Source organism: Bradysia coprophila, unplaced genomic scaffold (genome assembly GCF_014529535.1).
Source record: "Bradysia coprophila strain Holo2 unplaced genomic scaffold, BU_Bcop_v1 contig_151, whole genome shotgun sequence".
Lineage (NCBI taxonomy): Eukaryota > Metazoa > Arthropoda > Insecta > Diptera > Sciaridae > Bradysia > Bradysia coprophila.
Genome location: NW_023503423.1, coordinates 8,340,198 through 8,364,406, shown reverse-complemented (window position 1 = coordinate 8,364,406; position 24,209 = coordinate 8,340,198). Strand labels below are relative to the sequence as shown.

General features: G+C 38.1%; 3 protein-coding genes across 5 annotated transcripts in view; 1 reads left to right on the top strand and 2 right to left on the bottom strand.

Moving 5' to 3' along the window:
* Positions 1-70: 70 nt before the first annotated feature.
* On the top strand, positions 71-19,699 carry LOC119074994. Its single transcript, XM_037181396.1, has 11 exons — positions 71-198; positions 2,182-3,009; positions 3,845-4,061; positions 4,132-4,318; positions 8,728-8,747; positions 11,430-11,561; positions 16,565-16,821; positions 16,950-17,262; positions 17,331-17,387; positions 17,921-18,400; positions 19,410-19,699. The coding sequence occupies exons 2-11, from the start codon at positions 2,191-2,193 to the stop codon at positions 19,598-19,600; spliced, it is 2,673 nt and encodes an 890-aa protein (XP_037037291.1). The 5' UTR covers positions 71-198; positions 2,182-2,190; the 3' UTR covers positions 19,601-19,699.
* LOC119074833 (zinc finger MYM-type protein 4) lies at positions 6,574-14,497 on the bottom strand. 2 transcript variants are annotated; one of them, XM_037181128.1, is made up of 12 exons: positions 14,185-14,497; positions 12,875-13,799; positions 12,691-12,699; positions 12,628-12,654; positions 12,368-12,568; positions 10,999-12,303; positions 9,071-10,906; positions 8,879-9,004; positions 8,692-8,813; positions 8,484-8,622; positions 7,601-7,700; positions 7,012-7,535 (listed from the first exon to the last, which is right to left on the bottom strand). In XM_037181128.1, the coding sequence occupies exons 2-12, from the start codon at positions 13,770-13,772 to the stop codon at positions 7,361-7,363; spliced, it is 4,938 nt and encodes a 1,645-aa protein (XP_037037023.1). In that variant the 5' UTR covers positions 13,773-13,799; positions 14,185-14,497; the 3' UTR covers positions 7,012-7,360. The 2 variants fall into 2 exon arrangements, with proteins under 2 accessions (XP_037037022.1, XP_037037023.1); XM_037181127.1 differs by having other exon boundaries at positions 6,574-7,535; positions 12,628-12,699.
* A 1,754-nt stretch (positions 19,700-21,453) lies between the features above and the next one.
* Positions 21,454-24,209, bottom strand: part of LOC119074832 (restin homolog) — a 43,880-nt gene continuing 41,124 nt past the window's right edge. Inside the window, exons 11-12 of one of the 2 annotated variants that reach the window (XM_037181126.1) lie at positions 22,382-24,209; positions 21,454-21,976 (exon numbers count right to left, since the gene is read on the bottom strand). In XM_037181126.1, coding sequence (XP_037037021.1) covers positions 22,398-24,209 — 1,812 coding nt within the window. In that variant the 3' untranslated portion in view covers positions 21,454-21,976; positions 22,382-22,397. The remainder of the gene's footprint in view (positions 21,977-22,381) is intronic. The other variant, XM_037181125.1, reaches the window with a different exon arrangement.

The following is a 24,209-nucleotide window of genomic DNA, read 5'->3' as shown; positions in this document are numbered from 1 at the left end:
GATAATGAATTAACCTACTAATGGATAACAAAAAAGAAGCTTTGTATGCGGCAAATATAAAGAGACAAGAGCGAGAACGACTAATCAACACTGAATTTCGGTTAGTTCAGTTCCTACTATCATATGACTTAGTTGTCTTTTTACGTTAATAGTCATTGTAATTTTAGTATATTCGATCGTCACAGTCAATTCATTCAGGTAAATAAATGTTTTGTAATTATTAAAAGTTGTTAATAAGGTCTGCGACCAAATGTTTTTTATTGGATTGGTGTAACATTTTTGCCAAAAGAATCTAAATCTTTTTGCTGTTTCATGCTATTTTTCGGTATATTTACCGATGAGATCGATTTCATTGTTCAATCAATTTTTTTAACTGATCTTTGGAGTTGTTTCGATTCGATGAATTACATTTTTTTTAAAATATCAATTCGAGTGAATTCGATGAATGAAAGGTCAATTTTTATGTTGGACAAAAATGTTTACTGCTTGGTACGAATAGAATTGGAGAATCATCATAAGTAATCACACGAAAAATTAAGTCATCGATAGCAACAGTTGTTTTATACACAGTCGGACTAATCGCGTTGTGAAATTCGATTTCGTCCCACAGAAATTACTCAAATAAATCGAAGATAAGATAATTTACACATTTTTTCTGACTGTGGATATGATTCCGTGATAAACATTTATTGAAATTTGACTTTAATCAAACACAATTAATTTTATGGGGTCAGTGTTCTATTGTTAGTATTCAAATATGAATAGGAGACACATGATGATCTATAACTATAATGCACGACACGCTAACATTAGACCAATTAGTTTTCGCACAATGACGTTCTACTTATGGTTCATTGCTTTGTAAAAATGTTTCTTCAGGTCAGTTTATCATATATCTGTAGACGAGGTTTTTTTCCTCTTAAAGGGCTCATTTAATTGATAGAAGTTTCTGACACTATTATCAGTCATCACTTGGAAATGATTTTACTCAATGCTGCCCGCAAAGAAGGGATCTCAGGGATCTGCAATAAACCACACACCTCGGATAATGCAACATCGACCTTGCTATAAAGTCTAATTTGGAGACCGTACATTTTCTTCTTAGACGCTCAAAATGTGTTTTTTTTGGAGATGGGAAGAGAGTATAAACCAAGTGCAAATAATGTGAAGTTTCTCTACCGTAAGCCAAATACTATCATCTGATTGGCTCAAACTCTATCCTGTAATGCAAATAACGTTGTTTGATTGGATTGTTTATTCCCCTTTGATCTCTGCACTTGTTTTATAGAGAGTTTCTTTTCGCTTAAGATGGGCACACTCATCTCAAAATACTTAGCAATATTTATGCGAGTCTCTGTTTTTTAGTCCCACACGTTGACATATGAAGTGTGATTGAGACAATAACTGACGTAACGTGTGTAAAATGTTGTAAGAAGTAAAACTGTTGGAATTTAAGAAAAGCCTTTGAAAAGCAATTGGCTTTATTGCTAACTATTTTGAGGTGAGTGTTTGTGAGAATGGAAATAATTTAGGGTTCGGCTTATGTAATGTCGATGGATTCTATTTTATTTTGTTTGTTCTGATATTTTGCCAACGATCAATGCGATACTGTACAGGTTTGATTAGATAAAACACGATATCTTAAAGTAAATCAGATAGGGAGCGGTTAATTTTTCAGTTCTCAAAAACCCTAACAAAGTGAATCCTAACACTTACTTTGCTATGTCTCGAAGAAAGTAAATTTTTGGGAAATCAGCTCTTGTACTTTTGAATGTGCATTGAACGATTTGAATTGAACATTCAATTTATTTTTGAAAACTGCATTTTTATAAGTGGATGTACTAATGGCTTTCGTTTAATTAATTTTAAGAAGCCCGGTAAAATTCACACAATTTCGTTACGTGGTAATTTGGAAATTTGTTGAACAAATAAACGATTGTAATATTCTGCTGATGGTTAATGTGGTTATAAACTCATATAACCTTGACTCGGTCATTTACGTTTTACGCATCAAAAATTCACGAAATTCCCTAGGCTAAGGTTTGGTTTTTTCGTTAAGGCAACCTCTTACTCCTCCTAACACCAATTTTGCTGTAAATTATGTTGTTCCTGCTACTATAGCACAAATGCAGTTCTATTTATCATATTCTCAGCTAAAAATACAAATTTTCCTATTCACAGCAAACAAAAATGTCCGAGACACCTTCCTACGAAATATTTGATTGGATCAATAAAGCGTACCTGCAAAAAGTGTTAGAGAGCCACGAATCCGTCGCAGTGAATATAATCAACCATGACGTCAAACATGCCACTGCGAAGGGCGATGGCAATTTGAGTGCAATGTTTCGAGCGTCGATTAAATATTCGACTGGAGTCGATCGCAATGAGAAGAACATTTCGATTATCATAAAAGCGCGTCTTGACGATGCAGCGTTGAACGAAATTACGGAGGAGTACAATTTATACGAAAGAGAGTCGCAAGCTTACAAGTGCATAATCAAGGACAGCATGGAGCTTCTGAGGGAAATCGGTGATGATACTGTATTTGCTCCGAGATTGATCTACATTGACGACAATGCCATAATTCAAGAGGATTTGTCGGCTAAAGGGTATGCAATGAAGAACTGCAAGAAACGGTTAAATTCAAGGGAATGTAAAATGGTCCTTGAAAAAGTAGCCAAATACCATGCATGCACGGCGGTACTGTATCAACGGAATCCGGAGAAGTTCCAGTATCACAAACAAAGTAACATAACGGAGAACTTCAATCCGTTGCATTTATTTTATCAGAACATGGTGGCCAACTGCATTAAATACGCGAAAACGGTGCCGAAGCTTCAATGCTACATTGAAAAGTTGGAAACCTTCCACACGCAAGTGATAGAGAAAATGGTCGATGTGTTCAAAAGAGACGATCGAAGTTTCAACGTCCTAAACCATGGAGACTTGTGGATCAATAATTTGATGTTTCATTCGGATAATAATGGGGAGGCAGATGAAGTGTTGCTTGTAAGTTTGTGACAAGATTGATAAGACCGAGTTTTACGCTTTAAGGCTTACTATCGGGTCAGGTCAACCTGAAAATTTCAGGTCAGGTCAAATTTGACCTGAAACCTGATAGTGACCTGATAATATGACCTGACAGGTTTCAGGTTGATCTGAAATTGTTGCGGTACAAAAATGAAAAACTTAAAAATCTTTGATGACAAGTTTCTTTGGAAAATGTTTAATAGAGAATTTTTAAATTTTTACATAACAAATATTCACTCGTTGAAACCTTGGCAAATGTGTTTTAAGGTAACTGATAGTTAGTTCGACAAAGATAAAAATCATTTCGTGCGCGACTATTAAAAATCTAAAGAAATCTTTAGGGCTATTCCCTTCATTTCATTTAAACTGGATATACGAGCGTATATCAAGTATATTTGAATATATCCCGTATATCGAGTATAATCGTATTAGTTTGACAACTGCCACCTGGAAGAAAATGATATTTTCTACGCGACGGATTTTGATCAAACAAAATGCCAGCGTGTAGCGCGAGATCTCAGGAGTCCGGCAAGGTAATTAGTTTTTTAATCAAACCAATATCTGTTGAGCGATAAGGCTTTGTAAAAAATCTCTTTGCACATTGAAAACAACGTATTTCCAAAGTCTTATCGCTCAGCACACATTGGTCTGATTAAAAAACTAATTCAATTTCAGGTCATCAGGTCGTGGTCACATCAGGTCATGACCTGAAAAATCAGGTCAGGTCAGGTCAAAGCCAATTTCCTTATCAGGTCAACCTGACCTGACCTGTCGTAAGCCTTATAAAACGCTTTTGATTTATCTTCTTCACCAGATTGACTACCAAGAAGGATTTTTCGGATCACCTGGTATCGACCTGAACTGGTTCACATACACGTCTTGCAACCAGGAAGTCTTAACAAATGATGTTCAAACTCTCTATCAGTACTACTACACCGTTTTGGCTGAAACTTTAAAGAAACTGAAATATCCGAAAGACATTCCAAGTTTGGCTGATATTCAAAACGAAATCCAAAAGAAGGGAAACCACGGTACGAAGACATCTTCAGCGTAGTTGTTAAAGTTTGCGCGATCGTCCAACATTTTGCTGTTCTTTTTCAGGATTAACCACTTTGATTTGTTACACGGCAATATTCTTCAACGAGCGCAAAGAGTTACAGGATGCCGTCAATTTCATATCCGATTCGGAGGAGTGCGAACAAATCCGAACAATAATTTTCGACAATCCAGATTATGCACAAAGTTTGGTCGATAATTTACCGAAATTTGTTGAAAGTGGGCATTTTTAGTGAGGATTTCGTTGCATTGATTATCGGGACAAAATGGAGAGAAATTACGGGACCAATTTGTTGAATAAAATAACGGAAATTTCAATTTTGTTTCTGCATTTCCAATTGTCAAATTGGGACTCAATAAATGTATTTTCTCAGCAGAAAATACGTCCCTTTAGCACAGGACTCGTACATGTCTTGAATCTTTTTGGAAGGATCTAAAATTTTGTATAGGTCGATGGATTCCCTTCGGAGTCATTGCTGCACCCTATTTATGCGAACGCACGCATACAATCACAGCAGAATCGACCAGATGGAATTAGTTTATCAGGACATGCATTAAATCTTGATGAATGAATCCTGTGATAGAAACAAAAGCCATCAAAAGAATCTCGCCTATTCTTGCGGAAGTGATTATAAGCGCGCACGACTTACTTCTTTCGACCAAGTTCATAATCTCCACAGATTTCCTTTCTTTAAAAAAACTGCTAAGTTCCGGACTGGCTACCCAAAAGTCTTTCAAGAGATACACAAAGCAGGATGAACGAACATCCATCAAAGTTAAACGATCACACATCAACTTGATAGATAAACTTAAGACACCTAACTCAAAAACAGGCGAGCCCAATATCTCCAGTAACAGTTGTTTAACCAGCAGTTAGGTTACAACCACGTCTCTACTTACTCTTACTCTTCGGATCATTTCACCTCCCCACAAAATCAGCACATCTTTACACCCAATATTCGTAATGCAGTAAAAAGAAGCAACCCGTCCCTTTAAGCTATTTGCAAAAGACAGGCCTCTCACTTTAAATTTGGACTCCTTATTAAGGAATTAAGGTGGTTTTAGCACAAAAATAAGGAAATTGTTAGTTGAAATTAAGGAAAAATGAGGAGAAATTTTTCTATAAAAATCGAAATTATTCTAAGATACAGCAATTAACATCGGAAGTCCGTCTCAGCTTTAAAATAAAACGCATTATTGTTTATTTTGACGTATCGTTTTTGTAAAGTTGAATCGTAAAATTCACTTTTATCACGCACGATGCAAATTTGAATATTTTGAGCGCGTTTAAGGCTTGAATTAGATCCTCAGCAAATCTTAGCTTTACTAATTATCACTGTAAGTGCGCTTCAAAATTCAAAATAAAGCGAATCACTGTTTATTTTGACGTACCTATCGTTTTTGTAGGGTGGCAGTTTTCAATTAGTTTTCGATGCGACAACATTTTTGAAATGTAAGACGTACTTTCGGCATGAATTCTTACTTGACCCCACCCTCAAGTTTAAAAACTTGCAGGATTAGATTTCGATCTCGTTAACTGCAAAGGCTGTTGTTTGTTATCCTGTTCGAATTTCGAAAAAATATTAATTTGGTGAAAGTTTGAAAGAAGTAAATGTAAATAAGGCTAAAACCTTGAGTTGTTTGTAATAAGGACGCATGTCTGAGACAATGTTAAGGGTGATTTATATGTTAAATCAAATAGTTCTACTCGAGACTCTCGAGCCGAGAGGTGGTGTGGAACTACAAAAATAAAATGTTAAACCAGTCTTGTTGGGACGATCATGAGCTACGACACCACCTTTTTATTAGAGTTCTTTGTGTTAAATAATAAAAATTGTCATTATTGCCGCGCATCGATTTTTTTTCTTAATTTTGATTTCCGTCGATGAAATTTGTGAAAAATAAGGAAAATAAGGATTTTTTAATAAAATAGGGAGGAATAAGGAGGTTTTTATAAAAATAAGGAAATAAGGAGGTGTGAGAGGCCTGAAAAGAGCATACTGCCATGCTAAGCCAAAACACTGTTTCGCACTGTCTGTGTCTTTTGGGTAGCTTTCGAAAGCTCTGAGGTTTTTTTTTAGATCGAATGGAAAAGTGGAACAGAAAAGAAGATTAAAGCTCTCGAAATCTCCTTAAAAGCTAACTGTAGCAACACATAGCAACGCGAGTTTGACAAAAAATTCTTTTGTTTTCAGGCCTTTTCCAATTGTTTGGAAATGTCAAACTTGCGACAACTTTCGCAAGTCTGACGTTTCAAAAAAAAAAAAAATTGGAAAAGGCCTCAAAACAAATTTTTTTTTGTCAAACTCCCGTTGATACGTGTATCAGCAGTAAGTCACAAATGGCATACGGTGTTTTTGGGTTAACACGACAGCATAGAGATCTAAGTCATCTTAGAAATGTGATAATTTCATCAGCCATTTCGAACCAATTCCTCGTCTATCAGAAAAGTCGAACTCTTCTCCAGCAACAATCCAAACAAACATCTCAGGATCAATAAACATGAATCAATTTATTCAAAAATTGACACCAAAAAATTAAAATATTTTACATTTTCTTCCCTTCATTTTTTGTTGTTGTTGTGCTCATTATACAGATATTCGAGCCCCATTTATCTGCAATTTTATTTTCATTTTGTTCCGGCCAGAGCAAAACACAATTTTACAGAAACTGTGCTCTCACTTGCTGATGGGAATCTCACTTCACATTTTATCTAAACAAATTGATTACAATTCTCATTCCATAAATTTATACTCTCAAAATCATAGTCCAATTTTGCTTACATTAGATGCCTAATTCTAGCGACATAAATTTTCATTTTTTCTTTAAATTTGTTTCTTTTTGTAGCGTTGAACCGATACAATACAAACAAAATAGAGAAGAAAAGAGAAAAATGTGAACGAAAAAGAATTAATTTTTTTCGAGAAAAACATAACACGCTCAAATGGGTTGTAGGGCGCGCGCGATGTGTATGCAAAAATACGTCTTTACATCCTTATAGTCTACTACATAAATGTTTTCATTTCAATATTTTGTTTCTTTTTCATAAAAAAAATTATTTTCAAATCTGGTGCTTTGCACTCACGTGCCGAATAGGAAAAATATTGGGATTGGGTGCGCCATTTATAGTTATCTTTTTGTTTATAAAAAAAAATTTGATTTGGAAAAACGGAAAATTCGGCACACAAATTCTATACTTACTTCAAGTTGCATCGTTTCATAAAATTCTTTTTATACAAATTCAATGCCAAAAAAAGTGCTAATCATCTAATTCTTAACTGGTTAATAGGGCGATATTGATTTCCTTGACCATTTTAACGCGATGCAACATTTTGCATAATGACTCCTTACCGAGTGCTTGTGTTGAATACCAAACCGGCGAATCGGGCACACAAGATCGTTCCGGTTGCAGATAAAATACATCGTTGCGGGTTTTTACACTTTCGGGGCTGAAATGATTAGACGGATTTTTAGAAAAGTTCGTCCGGAAATTTGCGCTCAAATTCAGTCTTACCATTTAGACAAATAGAATTCGTAAAGTTTGACTGGACACTTCAGTGGATTCTCTTCGTTTTCTTGTTGCTCGTAGACTTTCTTCTTTCTTGAATTGTTGTCTGAAATACGAAAGGGATGTCAGATTTCGTGAATGCTTGGCATGTTTTGTGATTTCAGAGAGGGATTCTTTTGAAAAAACCGCCAACCGAAGTCGGACGCATTTTCCAGTGGAATTTTGTGTGTGTGCCCAGAAAGGTATTCAACTTTAGAATCTAAAACCACTTTCAATTTTTTGTTTGAAGCTCATGTGTCTAGTGGGACGTGATGAAAAACCGAGAACATGCACTTTTCTTTCAGAAATTCCATCAGCTACACGAGCAATTCAGGTCGTGTGGGGTGTCATTAGGAAGATAATTGCATGTACTTTCGGGGAAAATAGGGTCTTATTGGGTTTTAAGCTCATCCACACTGAGATATGTGCAGTTGACGTTTTCACCCGAAATTACCTTTCTAATGACACCCCACACAACCATGTATGTTTCGTGTACCTCGAGAAGTTTCTGTAAGAAAAGTGCATGTCTTCGGTTTTTGATCACCCACTAGCCGAGCTTCGAATTTTTTTTTTGAAATTAGTTTTGGCTTCTAGCGTTGAATATACATTTTTCTGGGAGGAACTTCAATAAGTCTGGATTTCTACTAAAAAATTGGTGAGGACGGTCATTCCTCAATCATCAAAATTATGATGAAATTCTTGTTGGACAATTCTTCAAAAAATGTTTTTGAACTTTAGGTATTTAAGAGACTGTTCTCATACACAAAGAACTCCACGAAGCTCCACACACTCTGGATCGGCCAACCGATTTTTTATTCCCACAAATAAAATCAAGAAAAACTCAACTCACCCAACGACGATTGTGGCGGATAGAAACGTAGCAGAACATTTCGTGAGCCGGGCAGCTTTGATGCTCCCACCTGATTCGGATTACGTTTCCAGTGTTTCATTATGTGCGAAAAGGAGAGTTGCATGTGTTCCTCCACAGTCTGTTTGATGAAATGGCAAAAATAATTGTCACAAAACGATCGAATATGTTGGGAGATGTGAGCGCTTACCGTTAAATTGAAATGTTTTGTGTTGAAAAACATTAGTGTGCTGAGTAGAACATGCGGTGAGTGTGCGCCCAATTGCTTGCATTCCCATAGATGCTCTTCCTCCACCCGAGTTACGATGTACTCTGAAACACACGGGAGAACGTTAGGAAACAATGTCATGAAATGGATTCGATTCGAAAGAACTCACGAGAATCATTGTAGAGAACGGAAAATTTCTTTGCAACGTCATCTAAACAGTCTGTGAATTTCTCGTAGTACGGATCTGTGAATATGTTGTCGATTCGGCCATTCTCGTACAAATATTGTTGAATTCCTGTGCGGATGTCAAAGGTTTAGCAATTAAAAACCCACCGAAAATGGAGAGTGTCGTTTGGCCTACCTAACACCAAATAGTAGATCGTATCCGGTGCATATTCACTTCCATTTGGCTTACGCACTTCCTTCACGAACAGACACAGTGAATAATTCAATTCATCAGCGGTCAATTGCAGCAATTCCGATTTAAATGGTTTCCGTCGAATTGAACTCTTTTCCAGGTCGGCATTCTTCGTCATCACCCATTGCTTCCAGGCATTCACGCCGAATGTGAATTTCAAGCACATATTGGCGTCAGCTTTTTCGACTGGCTCTCTCGGTGGCTCCGGTTGCGGTATCATGACTGGCATTTCTTGTCGCCGAGACCGTTTGTTCGGTGGCGACACTTGAGCGCGACTATTTCGATTTTGTGCAATCGGACCGCGTTTGCGGCCTCGTTGTCCACCTTGCATCTGGCGTTGTTGTTCCATTAGCATCATGTGATGGTGTTGTATCGGGTCATCGACACCGTCGTACGATAGATGTGGATGTGAACTCGGTGTTATTGTGTTTGCAGTCATAGCCGATTCTAGGTCAACGGCCGGCTCGTCATATTCGGAAGCCATTTTTAGTGCCATCTGTAGCATGTCCTCACCCAAACCATGGCTTTCGTTCATGGATTCGGGACCGTAGTCGTCTTCTTCGTCCGATTCGGATTCGGTGTCTTCCTTCTTTTTGTCACCGGCAACCATTTCAGCCATCATCAAAAGCTCAGCTTCGAATGGATCTGTTGGCATTTTGTCTTGGATCTTTTTGATTTCTTTCATAATTCCATTGGCTGAATTTCGTGTTGTCGGAATATATACAGGAACGGGTATAGGCAATGGTATTGGAACCGGTGTCACAACAGGCAATGAGTACATATGCATCGGCACTGGGACATAGATGGGAACCGGTATTGGAACTACGTACTTCTTCTCTAGATGACTTTCCGTCTGACAACCGATCGTCACAGTGGTTGGCTTGCATAAAATTTCCTTATTTTCAACGGAAGGCTTACACATCGTTGTCATATTCGATACTTTTGTGGGCAGTGGAGGAACGGTAATAATCTGGGTATTCACTTCGACTCTCGCTGGTGCTTGATGCGAGCTGTTCGAGTCATACGAAATGTTGTTCCGTTTGGATGACTGGTATGTGTTCACATTTTTGTTCAACATATTCGTTGGTAGTGGCTCCAGTTCAACAACCGGCTGTAATTGACTCATTGAAATAGATGGCTGGCCACGTTTGTTTCGCGTTGACAATCCCGGTGCCAATGATGTTACGTTCGAAATGATCGGAACCTTTGTAGTTGCGGCGGTGGTAGTCTTTCGTGACTTTGCGTTGTTCTTCTGTTTCGAATAATTCACTGTCGGTAATGCGGGCTTTGTGGCCGCCGGTTTGATGCGTTTGGGTAAGCCAGCCGGCACTGGTGAATTGACTCCAGTCACTTTGTCTTCGAGTGTTAGTGGAGCGCTTTGGAACTGGCTTTGAAACGACATGACGCACTGATATGTACAGAAATTTCTGACCGATGTGTCCGACATTGTTAAATGGTACTGTGGTGTGACGAGAGTGCCGCATTGGTCGCATTGCAGTTTTTTCATCGAAATGGCATTCATAGACACTTCGCATAATGTCAGACAGTTCAGTGAACACAGCATGATTTTGTTGCCAGCCGAATGTTTCTCGATCATGTCGAAATTGTACTTCTTCACCTTGCACCACTGGCAGGGAACGATTTGGCGTTTCGTTATGATGAAAATGTTCATGCAGACCTTCGAGCAGAACATTGAGCATATGTTTTGCTTGTCCTGATAAATTGTGTGCGCGTCGTTTGACCTGCGCTCAAAGAATTTGGAACACATGGCGCATTTGTCTGGAATGAAATGGGTAAATGGAAACATGAATCAAATGGAGGAATAAAATTACACTCAGAGGCAGAACGTGATGGCTGCAAAAATGACTCACCTGTCAATATGTTGTTAACGAACTTGAAGGCAGAGAAACATGGATTGGAGCAGAAGCCATGATCGCGTCCGTCAATCAGTACTTCAACTCTAACCTGATCCGCGTTGTTGCACACAGAACATGTTCCTTGATTTGCCTTCTTTTTCGGATTACACATATCGTCATACTTCTTCATGCACAATTGCGAGCAAAAATCTTTGAATTGTCCGCCAATTGATGCTAAAAATCCATCTGGTCCCTTCGAAATGTCCTTCTGACAGTACGAACAAACCTTCAACCCTTTCTTGAATTCATCCAAACACGACGACTGACAAAATTGCCGAATTTCGTAGCCGAAGCGAACACAATATTTGCCCAGACTGGTCATCGATACTGCATTATGGCATGTCGTACACGAAGCACCGACTACGTTTTGATATTGACTTAAACAGGTTTCGTTGCAGAAGTCCATCGTTTCCCACAGCAACGACCGATCGTTTGGTACAACCGTAGCATAGCATTGAGCGCAGCGTCGAATAAAACTGGCATCACGATCGATACGAGCGGCTTCTGCCTCAAGTTCGGTACGGGCGATTATTTTCGGCTGTTCAGGGACCGCTTCGGATGTACTGATTGTTGCTGATCCGATTCCGGCGCGCTTCGGCAGATCACGTACGCGAACCGACCGACGTTTGAGACGGAATCGATCCGGTTGCTCCTTCATCATTAAATTCACACAATTTTCGTTGCAGATGAATATTTCGTCTTCATCTTGTTGGAACCGGAATTGACAGCATTTATTGTCCACACATTGGACACACTTTTTCTCCTCCTTGGTTTCACTTATCTCTTCAATGGTATACCGTTTCTTTTTCACTATGTACTTTTCCACATTAGCGCCGATAAAAGCTGTGACACAATCGTCACCACACAAATACTCGTATGCCTTGTCGGACGTGCGTAGACGATATCTGCATGGCTTGCTTGAATCGCACTGAACACATTTCTGTTCGCTGTCGGCGATCTGCAGTATGGAGACTTTCTTGACGGATAAGGTGTACTGTTGATCAGTCTTGGCTCGGAATGCTGTGACACAGTCAATTTCGCATAAAAATTTCGTTGTGTTGTCGTCGACGAGAGTGTACTTGCACGCCTTAGCTGTACTGCATTCCAAACATGTTTGTTCCGGGAAGTCTCCTTGGATTTCTTTGATTTCACCGTCTTTCGGTGCAGCCGCAAGTAGTTCCAGATTTTCAATGACTGTTGAAGCATCCGCATTTTCCGTCGTTTCCGTATCGTCGGGAGGCAATTCATTACCATCTTTATCTAAAACGAAAAAGGAATTTTAATTTGGAACGGAAAATTGTCGCGAATTAAACAAAACACTCACTAGCATCGTCGTCATTGTCGGTTAGATTAATTTCAGCCGCTTGATCAGTATCACTCGGCTTTGTTGACTCTTTGGCAGCATCTTCTTCGGCCTGGAGTGCACGTTCTTTGTCCGCATCGGATATTTCTCGTTCGGCATCCGGAAGCAGAGACAATTCTTCATCGACACCCTTTCCTTCTTCAATATCGTCTACTGTATCGCCTGTTGGGGATTTGACATTGTCGGATTTTGGTCTTTTTTAAATAGCGAAAATTACATACCTTCGGCTGTTGTGGTATCATTTGCATCTGTGGTATCATTCGCATCTGTGGTATCATTTGCATCGCCTTCGCCTGAAATATGGATAGAATGATCGATGAGGTTAGTTAAGTGGACAAAAAAAATCTTATGAGCAGATGGTGTCACCCTCGGGCGAGCACGTCAATGGTCTTATCAACAAATCCGGTTAAACATCCTCTGATCATTCTCTACAATTCTAAAATTAATACGAAAATTTGTTGAACTCACCTCCAGCATTAGTTTCGTCGTGGCTATCATTTCCATAATCTTTTTCAGTCTCGTTGTGAACATCATCTTGCTCTTTGTTATGACTCTCCGATGCATCGTCACGCTTCTCATGATCATTGGTCGAATCATCATTCGAACTATTATTTCGCACGGTATCGAATGGATCTTCAGCCGTTTTATCCGTTGCATTGTGGACATTTTCCACATTCGCCATGTCCACTTCTTCGGTGTGATGTTTTTCGTTACCCATTGAGTCATTTTGGTCGGTTTGGAAAGAGTCCGAATCATCGAAATTTCTTGTCGATTGATCGGATATTTGATTCAATGTGTCGTTATCAGCATGGGAATCGTCTTTGTCGGGGGTTTGTTCGTTGGACTTATTTTCAGTATCCTCACTGTCCAATTGAGATTCCTTGGCTGTGGTTTGATCGTCACAACTTTTTCCCTCAACATCCTTGGCTGCGCTTTGATCTTCATCTACATCTTTCATGTCCACATCGTCGCGGTCGGAATGCCGTTCTTCGGGGTCCACTTCCATTACATCATTGTGACCGCTTTGATTTTCATCTTCCAAATTTGTCTTTTCTCCAACCGTTTCATCGTCCTTTGTCTCATCCACCACATCGTCTGTTTGTAGCGCTGTGTCAGCTTGTGATTCTGTTGCTTCGGTACCGAAATCGGATGACACTTCTATGTTACCAGTTTCATTTTCACCTTGGATGGCTTCGGCGTTCGGGAATATTGAAGATGTGGACGTTGTTGAAGTGGGATCGAATGTGTCTTCGGCATTCAGATAAACATCTGAATCGGAAACATCTGGACTGATTGGCTCGCCGGGAAGATCATTTAATGTGTTATCATCTAACGGTGGAGTTGGTGGATTTGCGATGTCATCCATATTGAATTTAGATTGCACGACTTGTACCTACGGGCGGTTAATGAGAAAACACATCAGTCGTCCGTCAAAATCAACAGGCTAATAAAATGTTGGAAATTTAATCGAAATCAAAATAAATTTCGGTGAAAATTCAATGAATCGACGAAACATTCGAAAATAATTCCAAGCGAGACATTCCAATTGTTAATATTGTCAGAGCAATCAAAGATTCTCCGATGAGGTTTGTTATTCAAAAAAAAAGTGTTTGACTTTTCTACAACAAAAACCGATGTTTTCAGCACAGCTAATATATACATCACCGCGCGAAAGAGGACGCCCTTACACAATTTCAAGTTTATTGTAATCGGCGATCGGAAACACCCGCGGAAGTCACATTTAGCCACAATTTCCGTAGCATTGAATGTCATCTCACCTGTGTCCGAATTTAAATGCAATCCATTCAGTAGTTTAATTGCAAAATAATTTATCGTAGTGGCCTGCAACACCACCACTCCAATAAACTTCTGTTTGACAGCCAATCGTACAATCTACCGGATGAAATATCACTGTCAATTGATTGATTTCAATTAGAATTTGACTGTTAAACGACGCTTGACGGATAGATGAACGGTTTCGCAACAAAATAATCAGAATAGTTTGAGTCTTTTTGTGTTAATTTCAGTATTATTCTCGATATTTTGACGATTTAAACAAATGCGCGACCGGCCATCTTTTTTTAAGCTGATGAAGTTAGTTAGACATGCCATTCAACATTTTTTGCTGATTTGCTTATGACGTTGGCAGCAGTTGATTGTTGTGGTGAATAAATGGATGATTTTTGGCGCACAGATTTGAATTAGCAAGTAACGTGATTGACAAAATTCATATCAAATCCTCATCTGAATCCTATTCTTTTTGAAAGCTAACAGTTATAGGTGTATGTATTGTGTATTCAACAATGAAAAATGTAGATTGGTCAACTTGTGGATGCATAATAACTGCATTACTCAAAAAAAATCGTGGAACGCCCTCTGTTATCATTTATGAGGTACTATTATGTAATGCGCGAGTGACACACCAATATCACCAATATTCATACGAAAAAATTCACCAAAGAAGAGTCTGTATGACGTGGTCATTTTTTGCATGAAAATTGGTGCGACACAATCCGCACGACCTCGTACCAGTCTATAGTCTTGAATTCAACTACAGACATCTGATAACATGATATGCATAGTACACATTACATACAGGGTTCTGAAAGCATATGGATTCGGGCAAACTATAGTATGAAATGTGTCCGCACCGTGAAAAATACGAAATGTGCCCTTTCAAATTAAAAGGGTGAAATGGCGCCAATTTTTTAAAATCAAATTTCGTTGAAAATCGATTTATGCTGAAAACAGCAAGGCTGTATTTATATACTTGGGGAAAGGTCGTTACATTGATATCTACGTTTGTAGTTTCTGAAAAGGTTCCAAAGTATAGAGGCTTGGAAATCAGACTAAACATTGAGAATCTGTTCCGATCAAATTTTTCATTGTTTTAATGCCACTTTTGAAGCTTAACGGAATTAAAACAATGAAACTTTTGATCGGAACAGATTCTCCATGATCCGTCTGTTCCAATTTATCATTTGATGTTAGTAAATTTTCAGAAACGAATCATCTTGGCATCATAGGTTATTAATAAATATTTATGCCACTCAGCGTCATAATAAGCAAAATTTGCAAACTTTAGATTCCTCTGTGACATAAAACGTTGTATGCAACTCGATGTAAAGAGTCTAAAAGTACTTTGAGGTAAGAAATCAACCTTCGATAATGAAAAGGAAAAAAGTTCAAGCCGAATTTTCCCGCAAATTCCACCATTGGTTTCATTTGAGCATTAAACAGTTACAAAATAGACTATCGCTATGCATTAAACCAAATAACTGGATAAAGGACGGAGGAAGAAATAGAATTGTTATTCGAACAAAAGAAGTTTGCACAAAAGATGCTGGAGAAAATACACCATTCCCGGTCGATCAGGTCGAGCAATCGTTCAAAAATGTTTCCACTTATGAAACCATTGGAAGATGAAGAGAAAGCCCAAACAACTTCTTCAAGGAGAACTGAATGAAGAAGACATGGTATGACAACAAAAAAAAAACTTTCGGAAATTGTTATCTCCACTGATTCCGATCGTCGAGCAATAAATTTCGAATTGTCTTGCGGGGCTTTTGAGGACGACATTTAGCGTACCAAATTCAGAGAAATTCTTTGCGACTCTGACAACGATGTTGATGAATACGACAACTTTATGTGGAAGGACTTGACTTCAACGTCCGTGTCATTGGATTCATTTCTTTGAAAAATTCTAAAGCAATCCTATTGTTTTTCATTGAAAAGCATGATGTCTTCGATTATATCTCTTATCAATTTAAACAATTTTCAACACTCATCATGGTTACGAGCAATCGTAACTGACAGGCTCAAAATTGACTGGAACCACATCCAGTTCATAGCTTCAAATAGTGCAAATAATACACTAGGAATGTGCAATCTACGTCAACCCTAAGACTAGGATGCATTTTTTCGAAAATCATCGCACGTTTGGACACTTTCTTAGGTAAAAAAGACATGTTATAAGCTATAACGAGACATACGACGCGACGTAAATATTTGTACAAAAATGCAAATATTTTGAATGAGATTAATTAATCAAAATTTATTGTTTTCGTGGTGCATGTCATGCCGTTTATTATCTCCGCAATAAATATTTCTAGTATAAGAGCTTGAAAATGCTTTTAAAATCCGCTTTTCATTCTTGAAAAGTTACAGTTAAGCTGCATCTAAAACCTTCAGACAGTATTGTGAGATTTAAAATAGTAGCGAAAATGTCTGTAATGGAACCGCAACTAATTCCGGAGTGGCTAAATTTAAACTTTTTGGAAAAATCAATCCGAAAGCACAGCAAAAACAATTTCGTTTCGATTCAAAATTTTACCATTGTACCGGCAACGGCAAAAGGTGAAAATTTTGCTAGCGTAATGTTTCGCATTAACGTTAAATATCACCTTGGTGACGAGGTAATTTAACTTCTTTGGAAATCCTAACCATCAAAGCTTGATCCGAAGCAATTGCTTATCTTACCATTGACACACGACTCATAACACGAATGTTTGGTAACGTTCCTGATTCGGTTTATCATTTGCAGATAGAACGGACAGTAACTTTCTTAGTTAAGGCTGCCTTCGAAGATAACTTTATGATGCATATTCTCAATGAGCTTAACGCGTTCGACAAAGAACTTGAAATGTATCAAAGCGTTTTACCAAAATTGAGGATACTTCTCGATGATGCCGGCCATCGAGGTGAATTGTTCGCTGGCACAATGTACGTAAGCTTTTCAAAGAAAGCTATTGTGTTTGAAGATTTAGTACAGAAGGGATATCGAATGCCGAGCAGCGTAGCAGGGCTGGACATTGTGCATTCGAAAATTGTTTTAAAAAAGTTGGCTAAATTCCATGGTAAAATAACGGTTCTATCAACTTGTTCGAAGAACGTTTGTGAAATAAATTCGAAATTGTATTTTCAGCAACATGTGCTGTGCTAGAAGAGCGAGAGCTTGGTGTTTTTAAGAATTTTCGTTACGGTATGTAATAGTTATTTGTTCACCGGAGGAAAAATGGGAACTTTCATTTTGAATGTGTTTAAAAAAAAAGATTACGTCTGACACGTATTCAGTGTGGTAAGGAAGTTATACGCCAGACACGTATGCGTACGTCTTGTATAAAATACGAATTTCTTACATTAGTCATTGTATATTATACATTGACTATGCATGTAAATACATGTCGTGCGTAAGTACGCATACGTGACTGGTGTATAACTTCCTTACCCTACTTTATACATGTCAGACGTAATCTTTCTTCGCAGTGTGTTGCAAACATCTTTTCACAACAAAGGCTACTGAAGCATCAGATGAGGTGAGTGATTGTTTACTCACCTGCTTCGGGAAAGGGCTTTGATCATTGTTATTCGCTTGAATTTAATTTTCTCCGGAAGCTTCGTGGAAGAAGGAATATTCGATGTAGAAAAGAGCTAGATATAGGGGAATTTGTTCAATTTTTTTTTTGTGTAACCGAATTACCGATACGCATTTTCAAGAGAAGATTCATTTTCCAGGTATGCTGAATCGTAACACCACAACATTCGACTACCTCTACCTTAGTTTGCTTGATACGCTCATTGAAGTGGTTTCAAAATGGACTGACTACGGTCATTATGCTGAAAAATTAACGAATCTTCGGTTGAGTTTGGCCGAAAGAGGTAAACAGTCATTCGATGCAAAACCGCATCAATTTAATACGTTGATTCACGGCGACTTATGGGTTAACAACACAATGTTCACGTACAATGCAAAAAATGAACCGGAGAAAATGATGCTAGTCGATTTCCAATTTTGTTGTTGGGCCTCGCCAGCAGTTGATTTGCATTATTTTCTCAATACGTCGCTGACGGACGAATTGCGCTTGAACAACCAAGACGAGTTAGTGCAATTTTATCACTCTGAGTTGTACCGAATGCTAACGAGTCTACGGTACAAAAAGCATATTCCAACACTGCACGAATTTCGCGTACAATTCAACGAGAATAGCTTCTATGGTGAGTTCTATTTGTTGTTTTCATGCTACTCGCAGGCAATAATATCGATAATGTTGCAGCTCTGTCGTGTTAGGCTGAATTCACCGTTACTCCGTTTTGTCTTCGTTTACTAAGACACATTTCTTTTCTATTGTTCAAATACACCTGTCAAGCAAAACGGAGTGAGTGTGAATTCAGCCTTAAGGTATACGTATCCCGTTATTTGGGTGCTTTGAAGAACTTTCGAAAGCTTTGAGCTTCTCGTGGATTAAAAAAGCTTAAAGCTCTCGAAAGTTCTTTTAAAAGCTAATACAAATGCGATACGGTGCTTTAGCTTAAGAGCGCTCACCCCTTGGTAATTTTCTAGCCTACATTTGTGCGCAAAAATATTGGTTTTTTTGATAATTTCTCTGAACCAAAATCTTTTTTTGAAAAAGAAAAACCATTAAAGCATGCAAAAATGTGTTATTTTTAAGAGAAAAATTGGTTTGTTGTAGATAGCTTAACCCATTTGGAGAAACCTTTGCAAAACATATAAATTTACACATTTGCAAAAATTTCTCAAAGTGGATCAAGTTATCATCCACAAACCAATTTTTCTCTTAAAAATAACACATTTTTGCATGCTTTAATGGTTTTTCTTTTTCAAAAAAAGATTTTGGTTCAGAGAAATTATCAAAAAACCAATATTTTTGCACACAAATGTAGGCTAGAAAATTGCTAAGGAGTGAGCGCTCTTAACTGTACGTTTACACAGCAACTCAAATTTGACACAAAATTCTTTTTACGTATCTGTGGTGGACGGTAGATTTTAGACAATTACGATAGTTGCAACCCGAACGAAGTGAGATGATTGAAATGAATCAATCGACCGAATGGAGTAGCTTCAGTAGCTTGTAAGTTTGACGTTTTCGAAACAATTGGAAACAATTCAAAAGAATTGTATGTCAAATTCGCGTTGCTACGTGTAGCTACAGTAATACAAGTGTGGAATGTGTGATAATTTCGCTATTTCTTGTCTCAATTGTAGCTTTTATTTCGGGTCTACTTATTCATCCCATTCACATCAATGAGAATTGTGAAGACGCAGATCTTGTAGCTTTATTCGGTACCGGTGAGAAACCAGCTCGGTATCGTCACACGGTTTTCAACAATCCCAAAGTGCACAGCAATATTAGGCAATTGCTACCAATTTTTGATAAAAAAGGTTTGTTGAATTAATATGAACTTGTTGGTGATTTGGTTATTACAGACGAGTTGCTGTATTTTCCATTCTAATGATTTGTAGAATAATAAGTTGAGTTAATAAAATTTAAAAAAGGAACTGTTGGTTGTGGCTAGTTTTCATATTGAAGAGTATATGATAAATGCACCATTAGGACCGTTTCATTAGAAGAGTAACTATTTTCACACTTGAAGGAAATATTTGCTAGCCCTTGTTTAAAAATTGTGACTATTTTCATCGACCTAACCACTGGAAAGCAATAATAGTTAAAAGTTCACCTTCGAAATTTGCGAACAAAGTAAAATCGAGATTGAGGTGTAGCGATGGCTTTCTTATTTCTCTTTTGAATATTTATTGTATCCGAGGTGGTCTTGATTACACATGATTTAGAATGAATTTGCATATTCCGTAAAATGGGGAATTTCATTACGTGTCCCGCGATTCGTTTTGATATCAGCTCGAAATCTGCAGAAGTTTTCTGAGAAAAACGTTCATGGAACTTCGCTTCATCTACTAAGGAATCGAATTCAAACAAATGTAAGATCCTCAAAGGAACATATAAAAGATCAAGGATTGTTTCATGTAAAGCTTCTGGGAAATGTACTTGGGCCCTAATAATCTGTCACCTTTGCATGACGTTAGGTTTTTGAGATTTTCCAACGCACTGCTCCTAGCATGAACACTACTTTGACAAACGTCGAATTTGGAGGCTTTTGTGATGAGAGCTACCGCTTAAGATTGATTGTATTGTGTGTTTGAACTCACACAACTAAAACAAGTCACCTATCTTCACGAAAGAAACGCAGTGCCTACTGTGACTTCATCAGCCTCCAAATATTTCTTATGTTCATGCTAGGAGCAGTGCGTTGGATTTTCTAAAGATTCTAAGAGTTAGAATATGATTCTCGTGATGCCTTTCTGAATTGTAAACGATTCGTTTTCAAACAACTCTCTATTTCAAAAAGTCTATTGTACAAATCTCTATCACTGACACTAAATTTTGACAAATAGAGGACTTGAACAGTCAAAGTTTTGATTTTCTTTTTTAGTATAGAAAGTTACAAAATGAAAAGGAATACTAACTTACACATCCCCCTGTTTGACATAATTTGGTTTTTGGTATTTGGTATTTTTTGGAATTTTGAGTGAATCATATCTTTCCTGTAATGAATGCCTTCAACCTCTCTCACGAAAGGAAAATGCAAACTGTTTGAATGACTAGTTTATTCGGTTTCGACAATAGCGATTCAACAGACAAAGAAATTAGGTGATATTTTGACAGCGTCAAAGCGAAGTTTGATTGCTAGATATTGGTTTTGGTCTTTGCCACCGCACTGCTTCTAGCTTGGAGATAGAAAATATTCGGAGGCTGATCAAAGCACAGTAAGCACTGTGATTCTTTTGTAAAGACAGATGACTTGTTTTCGTTTATGATGAGTTAGAACATACAATACACGTAATCCTAAGCGGTAGGTCATATCACTAAATCCACTTATTTTGTCACTTGTCAATTCAGTGTTCATGCTAGGAGCAGCGCTGTGTTTTTGCACTTTCCTAAGGCCAAAAACACTCCAGCAATTTTGCGTTCATGAGATCGATAATATGCTATAAATAGAAATTCAATGGGAAGCACAGCATAAATGGTTGATTCCAGCAATGCAAAATTGGCAGTGTGTTTTCGGTCTTAACGTATGCTGAAAGTCAGAAATCACAGCATAACACTCGAACACCCCACTGTTGTTACTTACCTTTTCCGGTGTGTTGTTCAATTTGTGTCCAGACAACAGGATGGGTTCTGATAACAGCCTTACACGAGTTTGTGTTATTCTAATCAGTAACAAAAAAACGCTTTTCGTTGAATTAACTTTATTAATAGCAAAATGTAACAAGGTAAACAATAATTATATTTATTGTATTCTAAAACGAGAAATGTGTTTGCATTGAATGGTATAAATTGCTTTGTAACCAGCACTTACAATATTGAATGAATATATATAAATTTGAGTTGGGAAAACTTTTCAATGATTATATGAATAACAAATAACAAAAAATGAGAAAAGAAAAATGTTAATTAAATAGGCAAATTGAATATTTTTAGGAGAAAAAAATAAAATATTTTTTTTTTAAATAAATTCGATTTGTAGATGCCATTCAATTTTGCACAGGATTGTTCAAGATTGTGACACGCATCTTTTCCGAAAATTACACAAATTTTTCACTTTTTTTAATTGAGCGATAACTTTTAAAACAAAATTATCTGTGACTAGTCTGATGCACTGTGTAAGTTGTACGTGTGTTCTGTAAATGGCCATGTTTGTTGGTATCTTCCAGAAATTAAGCCCAGTCCTCAACGGGTTATGGAATTAATCTGGCAAAATGGGAAAAATTCTTTCAGTTTCATTTATTACAGTAAACGTCAGTGTAAAGTAGACATGCTTTTGCTTCAGCTGTTATTATTTGTATGAGTGGGCCTGGTGAAAAACTGATGAAACCGCAGCACTGCTTCTAGCATTAACATAGAAAATATTCGGAAGGCTGATGAAAGTACAGTAGGAACTGCGTTTCTTTTGTACAGATAGATGTACATTGAATAATTTAAAACATACAATACAAGCAATCCAAAATCACTAAAGTCTCCAAATTTGACATTTGTCAATTTAGTGTTTATGCTAGGAGGAGTGCTGTGCTGAAACAAATTCATGTCAAAATTTTACCGACGGCAACTCATCGACTAGCGATTGAGTTAAATCAAAACATAGCAAGACTTTCCGACTTACCTCCTGTCGTATAGCTTCATACATCGTTGTCAGCTTTGAATTCCAGTCCATCAGTTAAAGACTTTGCCCTGTTGCCATTCAATTTAACACTTTTCAAATTCAACGGTTTAGCTGCAATTTTTGGCTTTTTCACCGCAAATCCGACGTCGGTGTCGCACAGCACTAGTTCCTGTGCCAGGCTGTTTCGATTGCCTTTCACCTTTGGCGTAAGTTTCAGCAGTTCATCGTTCCGATTCCTCAATTCAGCCGTGAGATTCTTTATGCTTTCCTCATTCTGCAGCTTGATCTGACCCAGTTCGATGACACGGCTTTCCAGCGTGATCACCTCTTCTCTCAGTTCCCCATTGCTCACACCAATGTACATCAGCTCCTTGCCCGTTCGCTCCAATTGTTCTTGCAACTGTTTCACATCTTTTGCGTACTGCTGTTCGGTGTCCCGTTGAAATTGGTTTACCGCCTGCAGTTCCTCCTCCAAATAACGAATTTTCTTCGTTTCATTTTCGAAATGTTTGGCTGTTAACGCTTCAAATTGATCCTTCAATTTCGCATGTTCTTCGTTCAGCACATACAATTCGTTGGCGATGCCTTCGAACTTAATTAGTTCCTCTTTGTGTTCACGATTCTTTCGGGTCATTTTATCTTTCAGCTCCGATTCCGATTCTTCCAATTGATTGATCCGTTCCTGTGCCGATATTATGTCAGCCTTTAAGCGTTCTTCCAATTGCACGATTTTCGCTTTGATCAAACCGTTCTCACTTTCCGCTTCGGTTAGCCTGTCCTTGTAATCTTTCTCCATTTGCGCCCATAGATTGTCGGCACTCTCAAGGGTCTCGTTGTAGGCACGATTCAGTTCGGCGATATTTTGTTGAAGTTCGCGTTCGCGTGACAATAACTCATTAAGTCGATACTTTTCCGGTGCGGTCATGCTTCTAGGCTGAATGCAAGAGCACACATTGGGTAGACCAGAAATTTGCAGCTCATCAATTTGATCAGTGTTTTGGGTTTCCTGCACCTTGTACGTGTTGTACAGTAGAATTGTTGGCAGAAACAATGACAACATTTCCATTTTCTGCTTCAGATCATTTCGCTGCTCCTCTAAATAATAGATCCGGTCTTGAGCTTTGTTGATGGTGTCCTGAAGACAATTTGCATGTGCTTTTACCGCATCCCGCGACATCTGTAACTCCATATTCCTTTGGGTTAGAATTTCTAAATCAACTTCAAGTCGCTGCAACCGAAGTCTGGTATCATTTTCAACCTCTTCCAATTCACATCGTTGCTCTTCCAATTGCAGATTGTCGTCGACCAGCTTATCCACACGTTGGGTCAGTTGTTTAACAAATGATTCCAATTGAATTTCTCGATTCAGTCGGTCTGCCAAACGTAGTACTTGGACGTCGCCACTGGATTCGTAAATCCGAATCTTATTCTCCATCTGCTCCAGTCGATCCTTATAAAACTGCAAATGTTGTTGATCGCAAGATTTCGGTGCGATCAGATTCCCCACCGGTTTGTTCGTCTTGGTAACGCACTCTTCGATTTTCTTCCGAAATTTGTTCAATTTTTGTATTTCGACGTTCAGGTCACTCTTTTCCGATATGGTGGGAAAATCGTCGACATCGGTCTGAGTGTATTGCGACAGTACGTCCACGTCGAAGACGCCAGACTCTTGAAGGCTCAACGTTGATTGATAGCGGGCCTTTTTGAATGGACTCTCCGAATTTGTACTGTATGGTTGTACGGTAGCGATAATCCGTTCCTGTGATTTGGATGGTGGCGAAGATGTCAAAAGTGAGGAGACGCTTTCCGGTTGACTTTTACGGTTTGC